Source organism: Phyllobates terribilis, unplaced genomic scaffold (genome assembly GCF_046119375.1).
Source record: "Phyllobates terribilis strain yellow unplaced genomic scaffold, ASM4611937v1 Scaffold_11__3_contigs__length_659146591, whole genome shotgun sequence".
Taxonomy (NCBI): Eukaryota; Metazoa; Chordata; class Amphibia; order Anura; family Dendrobatidae; genus Phyllobates; species Phyllobates terribilis.
In genome coordinates, this window is record NW_027362771.1 from 233,103,474 (window position 1) to 233,118,662 (window position 15,189).

The 15,189-nt window shown below is 47.6% G+C and overlaps 1 protein-coding gene across 7 annotated transcripts in view; it reads right to left on the reverse strand.

Moving 5' to 3' along the window:
- The window catches only part of SLC23A1 (solute carrier family 23 member 1), a 457,722-nt gene that overhangs the window by 127,897 nt on the left and 314,636 nt on the right, over positions 1 to 15,189 (reverse strand). For all 7 annotated transcript variants that reach the window (XM_073652114.1, XM_073652111.1, XM_073652110.1 and 4 more), the window contains one exon: positions 2,072 to 2,253. In XM_073652114.1, coding sequence (XP_073508215.1) covers positions 2,072 to 2,253 — 182 coding nt within the window. The remainder of the gene's footprint in view (positions 1 to 2,071; positions 2,254 to 15,189) is intronic.

Sequence of the window (15,189 nt, forward strand, 5' to 3'; positions counted from 1 at the left end):
TCTGGCTTTGATGGTCTCAGCTGTTCTGTGTTTGCCACTCCTGGCTGCTATATATTTTCGCCTCTGGCAATCTGGGATTCCCAGTATTAGTTTCATACTGCACAAAGAAAAATCCAGCTTCTAAAGTTTGCAAAAATGTATTAAAAAAAATGTATATAAAAATTCAATGCATGGTATTTACATCAGCAGCAACGCGTTTCAAACGCACACAGCGCTCTTTGTCAGAGCTCTGTTCTTTGACAAAGTCTGTGAGACTCAGAGCATGTCCTATTCTCATTTATTGTGCGGATTAGACTCGGCCATTAGAGTCTATGGGGATCCATGTAAAATAGGTGAAACACAAAACACTTACTTTGCACTTCAGAGTTTGATCAAAGTTTCATCCGTTTTTAACTGATACATTGCTAAGAACTAATGGATAAAAGAAGTTCCAACCCTCTACCTGCTTCAGTGAAAAAATATGGATGGCAAAAAAAGACGAAAGTAACTAGGATGACACCTAAGAAAAAACTTGGTCTGTTTCTCTGAATGATAACACTCACACAAATTTTTGTTTGAATGCAACCTTAAAATTTAACCAAGCGAGACTCCAGGAATGTCAGTTAAATCCTACTACTAGCCATATAAACCATCATATCTGTGTTGTAGGAACTAACTAACACATTTAAAAATCCTACTTTTGCCCCCAGACTTTGAGTGTGGTAAAGTTTCACTTTCATTTCATCACTTATTCAACTAGGTACAAACCAATGCAAAATGGATCAAAAGGACTGACTTGGTGGAGTATATGTTTGAAAACAAGGAGATAGTTATTAAGGCTCATCTTTACTGCTCTTCCTCACAAAACAAGTTATTCCCTATTCATGGGATAGGTTACAACCCTGAGATCCAGATACCGAAATCCAAAGAAAAGGAATCTGTAGCCAGTCTTGAATGGAGTTGAAGTGCTCATGCTCGACTTCTGCTCTATTCTTTGTCAATGGAACTGATGAAAATTGTCTATTGCAGCTTTAGGCCAGGTTCACACTATCAGTATTTGATCAGTATTTCACATCAGTATTTGTAAGCCAGAACCATGAGTGGGTGATAAATACAGAAGTGGTTACATGTTTCAATTATACTTTTTCTCTGATTGTTCCTCACCTGATTTTGGCTTACAAATATGGTTGTAAAATACTGACCAAATACTGATAGTGTGACTGTAGCCTTAGTCTGGCAATCCCATATATAATGAATGGAGTGAAGGTTGAGCATGTCTACTTCCACTATACTCAAGATATGGCTGCGGACTCTTGTTCTCGAGGCTCAGGAGCCCCAATTAAAACAATAGTTGGACTTCCAGAGACAAGCAAGTTATTTCCTATCCTAAAGATAAGAGACAATTTATTTTTTTGAGAATAACCCTTTAAAAACTGACCTGATGTTACCATTAGGCTTGTCAAAAGGCAGATCTTGATACACTGTAAGGGTTCATGCACATGGCTGTATTTTTGGTCCAAGTGCAATCCAACAAAACATTGGATCGCCGTGCACATGTCCACCTTTTTTTCCTCGAATCGACTCTGTTCGAGTAAAAAAAATAAAATCTCAGAATATCCGAGTCCATGTATTCAATTATCGAATCGGACTCCGCCATGCAAGTCAGTGGGTCCGTGGAAAAACTCAGACTACACTCGGATGACATCTGAGTGCGGTCTGATTTTTACGGACTGACACAATGGAGAAGATGGAGACATTTTTTTCTCCATCTTCTCCTCTTCCTAGAAAATTGGATGGCACTGTGATCACACTCTGATCAGAGTTTGCTCAGAGTGTGATTTGCATAATCTGCCCGATTCTGATGAATGTCCAATCAATACTGACAGTGCCAGACTGTGTAAGGAGATAATTTAATAATGGGTAAAGCCTAGATAATGTTGTTTGAATATTTCCATGAGGTATAACTGACAAAATTTAGTAGGAAAAGTTAGCAGAAAAACAATTTTATGTATTGTTGTTATTTTTCATGCAGAATACAAATATTCACTAAAACACATATCAGGAAAGCTGTGTCTATTTACCCATTACTTACAGTATGGATATACCCCAGTGAGACCCTGCTCTTTCTCCTGCAGCTTCAAAAACAGAGAGACCAATCAAGGAAATTGTTGGTGCAACAGTTAGAGGTCCGATGTAATTGAGCAATGCTCCTGGAAGGCCAACAAACCCAATAATTATTTCAACCACACTTGAAACTATAATTGCTCCTTGTATCTGCAGAATAAGAAGACAAACATTATATCAGTTGTACAAATACTAAGAAATCTGCATTTCAATTGAGAATTGCAGTATGAGTTATTGGCCCATAAATATTTAAAGCACCAACCAGGCATTTTTATTCATTTCACAGCTGAAATGGTATCACTAATGCATGTTCCCTGCTCTTAGAATATTTACCAGCAGCCATCTTCTTCTGTTCTTGTAATGTTCTGTAGTTGTGACTAGCCAGATTGCTCCAGTATTTGCTGGGTGGACAGTCACTTCTTAATGTAAGTCTATGAGAGCCAGAACGAGACTCTCATAGTCCTATATTGAGAGCTTGTGACTATTAGCTATGACTTTTGGCCAGTCAAGAGCTGCGGTCACAAGATGATGGAAGCAGCGCCACGAAGAATAGAAGATTCCTGGTAAGTATTTTACTAAGGGAAAGGAACAGATGTTAGTGCTATCACTCCGATGAAAAAATAAAAATAAAAACTAGGTGTTTTAAAGTTTTATGTCTATTTCGCTGTAAAGCTAATGCACATTTGCTGAAGCCATCTTTACATGTTTTTTTTTTAATACAGTTATATGAAAAAGTTTGGGCACCCCTATTAATCTTAAGCTTAATGTTTTATAAAAATTGGTGTTTTTGCAACAGCTATTTCAGTTTGATATATGTAATAACTGCTGGACGCAGTAATGTTTCTGCCTTGAAATTAGGTTTATTGTACTAACAGAAAATGTGCAATCTGCATTCAAACAAAATTTGACAGGTGCATAAGTATGGGCACCCTTATCATTTTCTTGTTTTAAATACTCCTACCTACTTTTTACTGACTTACTAAAGCCCTTTTTTTGGTTTTGTAACCTCATTGAGCTTTGAACTTCATAGCCAGGTGTTTGCAATCATGAGAAAAGCTACTTAAAGTGGCCACTTGCAAGTTGTTCTCCTGTTTGAATCTCCTCTGTAGAGTGGCATCATGGGCTCCTCAAAACAACTGTCAAATGATCTGAAAACAAAGATTATTCAACATAGTTGTTCAGGGGAAGGATACAAAAAGCTGTCTCAGAGATTTAACCTGTCAGTTTCCACTGTGAGGAACATAGTAAGGAAATGGAAGAACACAGGGACAATTCTTGTTAAGGCCTGAAGTGGCAGGCCAAGAAAAACATCAGAAAGGCAGAGAAGAAGAATGGTGAGATCAGTCAAGGACAATCCTCAGACCACCTCCAGAGAGCTGCAGCATCAACTTGCTGCAGATGGTGTCACTGTGCATCGGTCAACTATACAACACACTTTGCACAAGGACAAGCTGTATGGGAGAGTGATGCAAAAGAAGCCGTTTCTGCAAGCACGCCACAAACAGAGTCGGCTGAGGTATGCAAAAGCACATTTGGAGAAGCCAATTTCTTTTTGGAAGAAGGTCCTGTGGACTGATGAAACCAAGATTGAGTTGTTTGGTCATACAAAAAGGCGTTATGCATGGCGGCAAAAAAACACAGCATTCCAAGAAAAACACTTGCTACCCACAGTAAAATTTGGTGGAGGTTCCATCATGCTTTGGGGCTGTGTGGCCAATGTCGGCACCGGGAATCTTGTTAAAGTTGAGGGACGCATGGATTCCACTCAGTATCAGCAGATTCTTGACAATAATGTTCAAGAATCAGTGACAAAGTTGAAGTTACGCAGGGGATGGATCTTTCAGCAAGACAATGATCCAAAACACCGCTCCAAATCTACTCAGGCAAGCATGCAGAGGAACAATTACAATGTTCTGGAATGGCCATCCCAGTCCCCAGACCTGAATATTAATGTCACTTTTCTGGTGAGGTGCCCATACTTATGCACCTGTCAAATTTTGTTTGAATGCAGATTGCACATTTTCTGTTAGTACAATAAACCTCATTTCAAGGGAGAAACATTACTGTGTCCAACAGTTATTACATACAGTATATCAAACTGAAATAGCTGTTGCAAAAACACCAATTTTTATAAAACATTAAGCTTAAGATTAATACGGGTGCCCAAACTTTTTCATATAACTGTAAATACTCTTTATAGAACCAAATAAAAAATGTAATAGCAAAGTGATTAAAAATCATGTATCAACAATTACATAACATATATACATAAAATATATGTCAGAACATTTAAGTTACTGTACTTATTTTGAACATAAAATTAGTATCACATTAGTATCACTTGGCTTACACAAAGCAAAAGCAATATCCAAAAGAAAAAACATACAAGTGTACAGAAACAAAAATCAATATCTCAGCGTTATTTATCAATTCTAGAGTATCAGAGATTAAAGGAGAATCGTGTTCTTTGAGTGTTTCTTTGGGTGTCTAAGCCACATCTGTGAATCATTCATAAAGATTTGAACTCTTATTCTTATAAACTACAATTTTTTCACATGAGCATGTTTTCTTGATGGATAGAGTGATTTCACCTGGAGGGGGTGAGCCTGGAGTTTTCCTTAGCCTGATGATTGCCATTTTGGTGGCTTGTAAAATATATGCAGTGACCACCCTTCCCCTAATGGGGATAAAGTGAATGTCTAGTAAAAATAACGCTGTAGAGGGCGATGGTTTTGCATTAGTATGAAATAGAGTGGAAATTAGTTGAAAAGTGAAAGCCCAAGTGTTGGTAATCACCAGGCAGCCCCACAAAATGTGATGGAGAGAACATTTGTGGCCACAACAATGCCAACATAACTGGGAGGCGTTAGGAAACATATAGCTGAGTCTCATAGGAGTAGAATACCATTGTAAAGCTGTTTTCATATACGATTTATAATAGGCAGTGCATGTGAATGTACAGTTGTAAAAGATAATGTACAAGTCCATTCAGAACATGAAAAGGTTTTACTTAGGTCTTCTTCCATTGACAGGAATGGAGTGGCTTTGACAAATGTGGTTTTTGTAGCATCGGCGTCTCGGCCTCCTGCCCGGCAGAGTCGCCGTCCCCCTTACCGCCGCGGTCCTGCTCTGGTGTCTTCTGGCCTCCCTGCAGCTGCTGCTGGTGCACGCAACTTCCCTGGCCCTGTGCTTAGGGCGCGAGCGCGCTCTCGTCCTCTTAAAGGGGCCGCGCACGCCGTCCTAAAAAGTCCCCGGCCAATGGCCGGAGGACTTCCCCTATAAAAGGCACCTCCTCCAATATGGAGGTGCCCGTGCAAGGTTGCAGCTTTGTGTTTGATACTCTGCTTCAGCCCTCAGGTCCCGCTGCTAGCATGACTACCAGTCCAGCCCGCCAGCCAGACTACAAGTTCAACCGGGAAGCCAGACTACAAGTCCAGCCCGCCAGCCAGACTACAAGTCCAGCCCGCCAGCCAGACTACAAGTCCAGCCTGCCAGCCATACTACAAGTCCAGTCCGCCATCCGGACTACTACTCCAGTCCGTCTGCTTGTCTACTCTCCAGCCCGACAGTCTGCCTACTGCTAGTCCACCAGTCTGTCTATGGGCTCTGCCCGCCTGCTTACCTGGAAGCACCTGCCCGTTACCTGCCGTGCCTGCCAGCCCGCTTACCTAGAAGCACCTGCCTGTTACCTGCCGTGCCTACCAGCCCGCTTACCTAGAAGCACCTGCCTGTTACCTGCCGTGCCTACCAGCCAGCCTACCTGGAGGCTCGTGCTTGTTACCTGCCGTGTCTGCCATTCCGCCTACCCGGATCACCCGTCAGCCTGCCTGCCGTGCTCATCTGCTGTACTGGTCAGTTCCTGCCTTCTGACCCATGGGAGTCACCTGCTCTCATACAAGGTCTGGTCCAGAGTAGCACCTGGTCCCTCTGCTCGGTCCTTCTCTGGTCATGGAGTCGATTGAGTCGGCGTACGACCTTGGTCAGTCCGAGTTGATACCTAGTTACGCCCCTCTGGTCCCTCCTTGCACCGCAGCACAGAGGTTCCACCACCCGGATCCGTAACACAAGCATTGAATAAATGGGTTTTAAACCTTTTTTTAGAGGGCAATGTGCTCGCCAGTGCTTGAAGTAAGCCTGCATTGATTCTAATCTGAGAAAGGGATATATTCTGCAGGGAATGTCTAATGTGCAGGTACTTATAAAACTTGCAATCGGGTATTTGAAAGTTTTCGTGGAAATACTCATATGGATGACAAATAGAAACATCTAGCAGGTTCTTAATTAAAGTTTTACCTTGTTCTTTCCATACATGTAAGTCAAGATCAGGTATTAAGAGCTCCAGGGTCTCTATTGCGGCTACATTCAATATGGAAATAGAAGAGATAGAACAGGTTTTTTTTAAAAAGTATCCAGCTTGAGTGTGAGGAGGCTGTTTAGGGGAGAATACTATTAGGATTTGGTTGTAATATTAAATATATGCTAAACAAGTCTTTAAGGTTTTTCGAGGCTACATGCTGAGATTCAATCTGAACCCAACGGCGGGACATTTCCCCTCTCCACCAACTCTAAATTTGGTCTAGTTGTGAAGCTATATAATAATCTAGAAGACCCAACCCTCCACGTATTTTAGGTATTTTTAGGAGGTGATTAGATAATCTGTTTCTCTTTCCTTTCCAGACAAAGGCATTTAGTATTTTGTGGGCTTGATTGAAAAAGGACTGCGGGGGAGAGATTGAGACCATGCGGCATAGATATAAAAGTTCGGGTATTGAGAACATTTGGAAGGCAGATACCCTTGAGATTTCACATTGGGAAATTTGTGTAAGTTCCATCTCTAATGTACTTAGGAGAGGGAGATAATTGGTCTTATAAAGAGATAGAGTAGAGGGAGTTATGCTCTTCCCTAAATAAGCAATATGATCTTGTTGCCAGTCTAAGGGGAATGCTGTATCTGTTGTAAGCTGTAGCGTCGGCATCCCTGCCTCCTGCTAGGCAGGGACGCCGTTCCCCTCACCTCTCCGCTCCGTGCCCGGCGGCTTCCTCCCGCTCTGCTGGCAGCGCACGCTGCTTCCTGGCCTCTGTGCTTAGGGCACACGCGCGCTCCCCCTCTCTTAAAGGGGCCGCGCACGCCGTCCTAAGGAGTCCCCGGCCAATGGCCGGAGGACCTCACCATATATAAGGCACCTCCTCCAAAATGGAGGTGCCCGAGCAATGTTGTTGCAAAGCCTTTCAACTCTGCTTCAGCCCTCAGGTCCCGTTACCAGATACCTGCCAGTTACCTGCCAGATCTCTGCTTGATACCTACCTGATTCCTGTCTATCTGCTTGCATTCCTGCGGTCCGACAGTCTGCCTTCCAACACATGTCAGTCTGTCTATGGATCTGCCCGCCCGCTCACCTGGGAGCGCTCACCTGCTACCTGCCTGCTAGCCTACCTGGAGGCTCTGCCGTCACTTGCCGTGACCACCTGCCTGTCCAGAGAATCTTGCCCGCTCACCTGGGAGCGCTCACCTGCTACCTGCCTGCTAGCCTATCTGGAGGCTCTGCCGTCACTTGCCGTGACCACCTGCCTGTCCTGAGACTCTTGCCCGCTCACCTGGGAGCGCTCACCTGCTACCTGCCTGCTAGCCTATCTAGAGACTCTTTCCCTGCTGTCACTTGCCGTGACCACCTGCCTGTCTAGAGACTCTTATCCTGCTGTCACTTGCCGTGACCACCTGCCTGTCAAGAGACTCTTACCCTGCTGTCACTTGCCGTGACCATCCGCCTGTCAAGAGACTGTCCCCGTCACTTGCTGTGACCTCCTGCCCTTCTACCCAGAGACTGTCCCTGTCACTTGCTGTGACTAGCTGCCCGCCTTCCCTGGGAGCCACCCGCTTCCTTACAAGGACTGCCCCTTTGTATAGTTGCTCTGAGGTTCCACCTCCCAGACCCATTACAGTTTGCTCGGGCCATGGAACCCGGTGGCACCCAAGCTCCCTCGCTCTCGGACCTATGTCATGAACTTTCCCGTCAGAAGTCCCAACAGGAGTCCATCCTGAGCCACCTGCGTAGTGTTAACTCCCGCCTGGACACACTGACTACCTCTTCGGGACCCGCTTCCAGTCGCACGACTCCTACCCCGGCAGCGTCGCTGCCCATCAATTCCATGGCATCTCTTCCCGGTCCCCGCCTCTACGCCCCACCTCGTTTTGGCGGAGATCCCGGTCAGGCACGGGGCTTCATTAACCTGTGCACTCTGCACTTCGAACTGTTGGCACACCAGTTTTCCACCGACCAAGCCAAAGTAGCCTTCATCATGTCCCATCTCACGGGGGAGGCGCTGGCTTGGCTAAATCCTCTATGGGAGAGAGGAGACCCCCTGGTGTCCAACCTGCCAGCCTTCCTCACGGCTTTCCGGAAGGTCTTCGACGAACCAGGACGGAAGACCTCATCCGCCTCATCTCTGCTACGCCTCCGCCAAGGAGGTCTCACCGTGGGCCAATATGCCATACGGTTCCGTATCCTAGCTTCGGAGCTTGCCTGGGATAACGACGCCCTGGTGTCCGTCTTCTGGGAGGGTCTGTCCGGCCGTATTAAAGATGAACTCGCCGGTCGGGACATTCATACCACTCTCGACGACTTAATTACACTTGCCACCCGGATTGACATCCGGTTCCAGGAGCGCACCAAAGAGGCCACCCGTGAGAGGAGGTTTCCACGCCTTGCCCCTACCTTCCAGAGACCCGTCACTTCCTCCGTTACTCCCCCGGCGCACTCACCCGAGCCTATGCAGGTCGACCAGACCAAGATGGTCAAGACCCGTCAAGAATTGCGCCGTGTCGAGGGGAGCTGCTTCTACTGTGGCAGTAAGGAGCACCGGATCCGTTCCTGCCCGGAGAGGTCGGGAAACGCCTGTGTCTAGGATCGCTCAGAGAGGTCGCCCTAGACAGAAATAAACCCTCTCCATCTCTAATTCTGTCGGTCTCTATCATCTGCGGGGAGAACCGTTATTTTGAACTGGCTCAACTTGACTCTGGAGCTGCCGGAAATCTCATTTCTCAGTCCCTGGTAGAGAAATATCGCATTCCCACCAAACCTCTGGCTGTACCCTTATCTGTTGCCGCCGTGGATGGGGGCCTCTTACCACATCCCATCCAACTCATCACCGAATCCATAACTCTGCAGGTGGGAATGCTGCACTCTGAGAGCATCTTCTTCCATGTTCTGCCTGGACTCTCTCACGCCCTCTAGCTAGGCCTACCTTGGCTCCAGAGACATGCACCCGTGCTTGATTGGCAGACCGGAGAAGTTCTTCGCTGGGGACAGGACTGCCATAAGACTTGTTTAGTTCCCGTTCATTCTGCTCGTCCTTCTCCTACTCCAGCCAATCTACCCGGCCTACCGGTTCCCTATTGGTCTTTTGCGGACGTCTTTAATAAAAGAGAAGCAGAGACATTACCCCCTCATAGACCATACGACTGCCCAATCGACCTGATGCCCGGCGCTACTCCTCCCCGTGGGCGTATTTACCCTTTGTCTGCTGCTGAGACATATTGAATATATTGAGTCTGAATATATTGAGGAGAATCTGGCCCGGGGATTTATCCGGAAATCTACCTCCCCGGCGGGAGCAGGCTTCTTCGTCAAAAAGAAGGACGGCTCACTCCGTCCCTGTATAGACTATAGAGGCCTTAACCAGATCACAGTGAAAAATAAATACCCCCTTCCGCTCATTCCTGAATTATTTGACCGTCTGAGGGGGGCTAGAATCTTCACCAAGCTGGACCTCCGTCGGGCATATAATCTGGTCCGTATCCGTCAGGGGGATGAATGGAAGACGGCATTCAACACCCGTGACGGCCACTATGAATACCTTGTAATGCCCTTCGGTCTCTGTAACGCTCCCGCCGTCTTTCAAGAGTTGGTCAATGACATCTTCCGTGACCTTCTCTACTCCTGCGTGGTGGTGTACCTGGACGACATCTTGGTCTTCTCTCTGGATCTTCTCACTCACCGGAGGGACGTTCGTCAGGTCCTGCTCAGGCTCAGGCAGAACCACCTCTACGCTAAATATGAGAAGTGCCTCTTTGAGCAGACCTCGCTTCCGTTTCTGGGCTACATAATCTCTCAGACCGGCCTACGAATGGATCCTGAGAAACTGTCTGCCATCCAGAAGTGGCCCCGACCAGAGGGGTTGAAGGCTATTCAGCGATTCCTGGGCTTCGCCAACTACTACCGCCTCTTCATTCCGCACTTCTCTTCCCGGACTGAACCTATCTCGGTGTCACACTGTCACAGAATACTGGAGGTAGGGGGCCTAAGCTGACCCTAAGCTGGGGCCCTGACTAATCCCTCATCCTGGAGGTACTGTTAAAGGTACAGAGGTCCAGGCCGCCAGCGTAACCCCTACCTCCTGAGGATCCCTGCACCACAGTAATCTAGTCCTGAGAAGGACCCCGATCACAACAATAGGGAACCAGCAATAATATGCCCACACACAGTATTTAGACGAACGAGACAGTACAAGGGAAAAACCAAAACCACCTTGCATACAACTTCAACAAAACTACAACAGAGGGAACACCAACGGGAAAGGAGATAAATGATAAAGCGAGGAAAGGGAAATAACACTTTCAAATACACTTATCTCAGCAACTCCAAACACCACGATCCGCTCTGTAAGTCAGAATGAAAAGCTTTCACCGACACCTCACAAACAGACCTGCAGGAATATAAAGGAGTCTCACTAACGAAGCATTGATTGCAGCTGGGCGAGGCTGGACCTCAGCTAGCCCAGAGAGAGAGAGAATTAACTCCTTCACTGCCGAGAAAACACAAAGCACCAACAAGTCAGCTGCGAGAAGTCAGGCTGTGTACTCGTGACGATCTTCGTGGCAACACACCCGTGACAGTACCCCCCCTTCTACGAGGGGCCTCCGGACCCTCAGGGCCAGGTTTATCCGGGTGAGTCGTGTGGAAGGCCCGAACTAATCGGTCTGCGTTAATATCCGACGCAGGAACCCACATCCTCTCCTCAGGACCATACCCCTTCCAATGAACCAAGTACTGAAGGGACCGGCGATTAAAGCGTGAATCAATGACCCTCGATACCTGGAACTCCAAGTTACCATTGACAACCACAGGAGGGGGAGGTAAAGGTGACGGTACCACCGGCGCCACATACCTCTTAAGCAATGATCTGTGAAACACGTTGTGAATTTTAAACGTAGGGGGGAGGTCAAGACGGAATGCCACCGGATTAATAACAGAACTGATTCTGTACGGCCCGATGAACCTGGGACCCAGTTTCCAGGAGGGAACCTTAAGTTTAATATTCCTGGTAGACAACCATACCTGATCGTTCACACTTAGGTCCGGACCAGACACTCTCCTCCTATCAGCCATACGTTTGTATCGGTTCCCCATAGTATTCAGATTCTTCAGCACCCCTCTCCATACTGAAGCGAGAGATGAGGAAAATCGTTCCTCCTCCGGAACCCCCGAAGAGCCCCCCCTACTGAAAGTACAAAACTGGGGGTGAAAACCATATGCCCCAAAAAACGGGGACTTACCCGTGGACTCGCTTCGCCTATTATTGAGAGCAAACTCTGCCAGAGGTAGGAAAGAAGCCCAGTCCTCCTGGTTCTCTGACACAAAACACCGAAGATATGTCTCCAAGCTCTGGTTCATACGTTCCGTCTGACCATTGGTCTGAGGATGAAAAGCCGACGAGAATGACAAATGCATCCCCCGCCGTGCACAAAACGCCTTCCAGAACTTGGACACAAACTGAGACCCCCGATCAGACACCACCTCGGAGGGTACCCCGTGAAGCCTCACAATCTCCCCAATGAACACCTGCGCAAGAGTTTTAGCATTAGGGAGAGCCGGAAGAGCGATAAAATGTGCCATCTTGCTGAACCTGTCCACTACAACGAGTATGACCGTTTTACCCGAAGACGGAGGGAGGTCCGTAATAAAGTCCATAGACAGATGAGTCCAAGGACGCTCCGGGATCTTCAAAGGTAAGAGGGCCCCAGACGGACGGGTATGTGAGGTCTTAGAGCGCGCACAAACCCCACAGGACGCGACAAAAGTTACCACCTCTTTATGTAAGTTAGGCCACCAAAACCGACGCGAGAGGAGATCCACAGTTGCTTTACTCCCCGGGTGTCCTGCAAAAACTGAGTTATGGTGTGCCTCGATCACCTTTTGTCGCAACTGATCTGGAACGAACAGTCTCCCCGGAGGTCCAACAGGGGCGTCCCCCTGAGCCTCCAATATCTCCTCCTCCAGCTCAGAGCATACTGCCGAAACCACCACCCCCTCCTGAAGAACAGGAATCGGGTCGTCCGTATTCCCGGCCCCAGGGAAACTACGAGATAAGGCATCCGCCTTTACATTTTTAGACCCAGGACGATATGTAACGACGAAATTAAACCTGGTAAAAAACAATGACCACCTAGCTTGTCTGGGATTCAGACGTTTAGCGGACTCCAGATATAGCAGGTTCTTGTGATCGGTGATGACGGTGACCGGATGAACTGCCCCCTCCAAAAAATGGCGCCACTCCTCAAAAGCTAACTTAATGGCCAGGAGTTCCCTATTGCCGACATCGTAATTCCTCTCAGCGGACGACAATTTTTTAGAGAAAAAGGCGCACGGATGCCACTTACCAGGGGACGAACCCTGTGACAATACTGCTCCCACCCCTACCTCGGAAGCGTCTACCTCAACAAAGAATGGCTGAGACGCATCAGGTTGAATGAGTATGGGTGCCGAGGCAAAACATTTTTTCAAGGAGGAGAATGCTTGACAAGCCTTGTCAGACCACCTAGAAAAATCCGTCCCCTTTTTAGTCATGTCTGTGAGAGGCTTAACCACGGACGAGAAATTACGAATGAACTTCCGGTAATAGTTAGCAAACCCCAGGAAACGTTGTAGTGCCTTAAGATTCTCCGGCCGATCCCACTCAAGAACTGCCCGCACTTTCCCAGGGTCCATACGAAAACCGGACGCAGAAACCAGGAAGCCTAAAAACTGGAGTTCCTGTACGGCGAACACACACTTTTCCCACTTGGCATACAGTTTATTATCCCGCAAGATCTGTAACACCTGTCTAACGTGCTCCTGATGAGACACCAGATCCGGCGAGTAAATTAAGATATCATCCAGATATATGACAACAAACTGTCCCACCAGGTGGCGAAAAATATCATTAACAAAGTGTTGAAACACCGCCGGGGCATTAGTCAGACCGAATGGCATGACAAGGTTCTCATAATGCCCCTCCGGAGTGTTAAAAGCCGTCTTCCACTCATCCCCCTCCTTCATCCTAATCAAATTGTACGCCCCCCTGAGATCCAACTTAGAGAACCATTTGGCGCCCACGATCTGATTAAAGAGATCGGGAATAAGTGGGAGCGGATACGGATCTCGGACCGTAATCCGATTAAGTTCACGGAAATCCAGGCAAGGGCGTAGGCCTCCATCTTTCTTCTTAACAAAGAAGAACCCCGCGGCCACCGGTGAAGATGAAGGTCTAATATGCCCCTTAGCCAGACTTTCAGAAATATAATCCTTCATGGCCTGCCTCTCAGGACCAGAAAGGTTATACAACCTAGCTTTAGGTAACTTGGCCTCAGGGAGCAGTTTTACAGAACAGTCATACTCGCGATGAGGAGGTAGTTCCTGACACCCATTCTCCGAGAATACATCCTCAAAGTCTGCCAGAAATGGAGGTAAGACCCAAGGAGTAACCGCACCGATGACCGTGTTCATGCAGTTTTTATTACAGAATTTACTCCATTGGCTTATCTCTCTGGTTTGCCAATTAATAACAGGGTTATGCTTAGCTAACCAAGGAAGGCCCAACACTATAGGAGTGGGAAGACCCTCCAACACATAGCAAGACAACAGTTCTTTATGTATTGCCCCCACTTGAAGTTTTACGCCATGCACAGCTTGCAAAAAACTTCCCTGACCGAGAGGCCTGGCATCGATCGAGAATATGGGGATGGGTTTAGCCAACTCACTCAATCGCATACCTTGAACCCGGGCAAACCGAGCATCAACCAGATTAGCCCCGGCCCCACTATCCAGAAGAACAGATATCCTCTCAGTTCTCGTACCCACCACCACCTCCGCCGGTACGAGAAACTGAGACGAACCTAGGGACGAAATACCTACTCCCAGATTGCCGTCCACCACACAACCTGGGATCAACAGTTTTTTCGACGACTCTTTACTCAGCAAGGGACGGGATGGACACCCCCCAATAAAATGTCCCTTTTTCCCGCAGAGGAAACACCTTCCTGTCTTATGGCGCACCACCGGTCCCCTTCCCCGAAATGATGTCCCTCCTAATTGCATAGGCTCCTCCGGACTGACCAGGGGAACCACCATATGAGGGGACCTTGTAAGAGGTGGAGACATTACAGGGGGTAGAGTTATCCCGCACCTCTCCCGAAGCCGTCTGTCAACGCGAATAGCAAGGGCCATAGCGGCTTCCAGTGACGCGGGAGAGTCATACTGTGCCAACACATCCTGTAATTTGTCGGATAAACCATGACAAAACTGGCTCCTAAGAGCCGGGTCATTCCACTGGGTGTCCGTGGCCCACCTACGGAACTCCGAACAGAATTCCTCCGCCGGACGATCTCCCTGCTGAATCCTACGTAACTTAGACTCAGCAAGGGAGATCCGATCTGGGTCATCATACACGAGTCCCAAAGCAGCGAAAAACCTATCCACTGACTGGAGAACTGGGGAGCTAGGGGGAAGAGAGAACGCCCACGATTGTGGGTCCCCTTGTAGGAGCGAGATGACAATTCCCACCCTTTGTTCTTCACTGCCCGATGACCGAGGCCGCAGCCGAAAGTACAATTTGCATGCCTCCCGGAAAACAAAAAACTTGTCCCGCCCCCCAGTGAACCTGTCAGGGAGAGCTACTTTAGGTTCTGGTCCGGCTTGCTCCAGAGGATGCAAAACCTTGGACCTAACGTCCGCCAGCCCCATGGACAAACTCTGCAACTGCTGAGCTAGACCGGCTACTGGATCCATGGTAGCTGGAGAAAAACTAAGATGGTCGGTGAAAATGTCACAC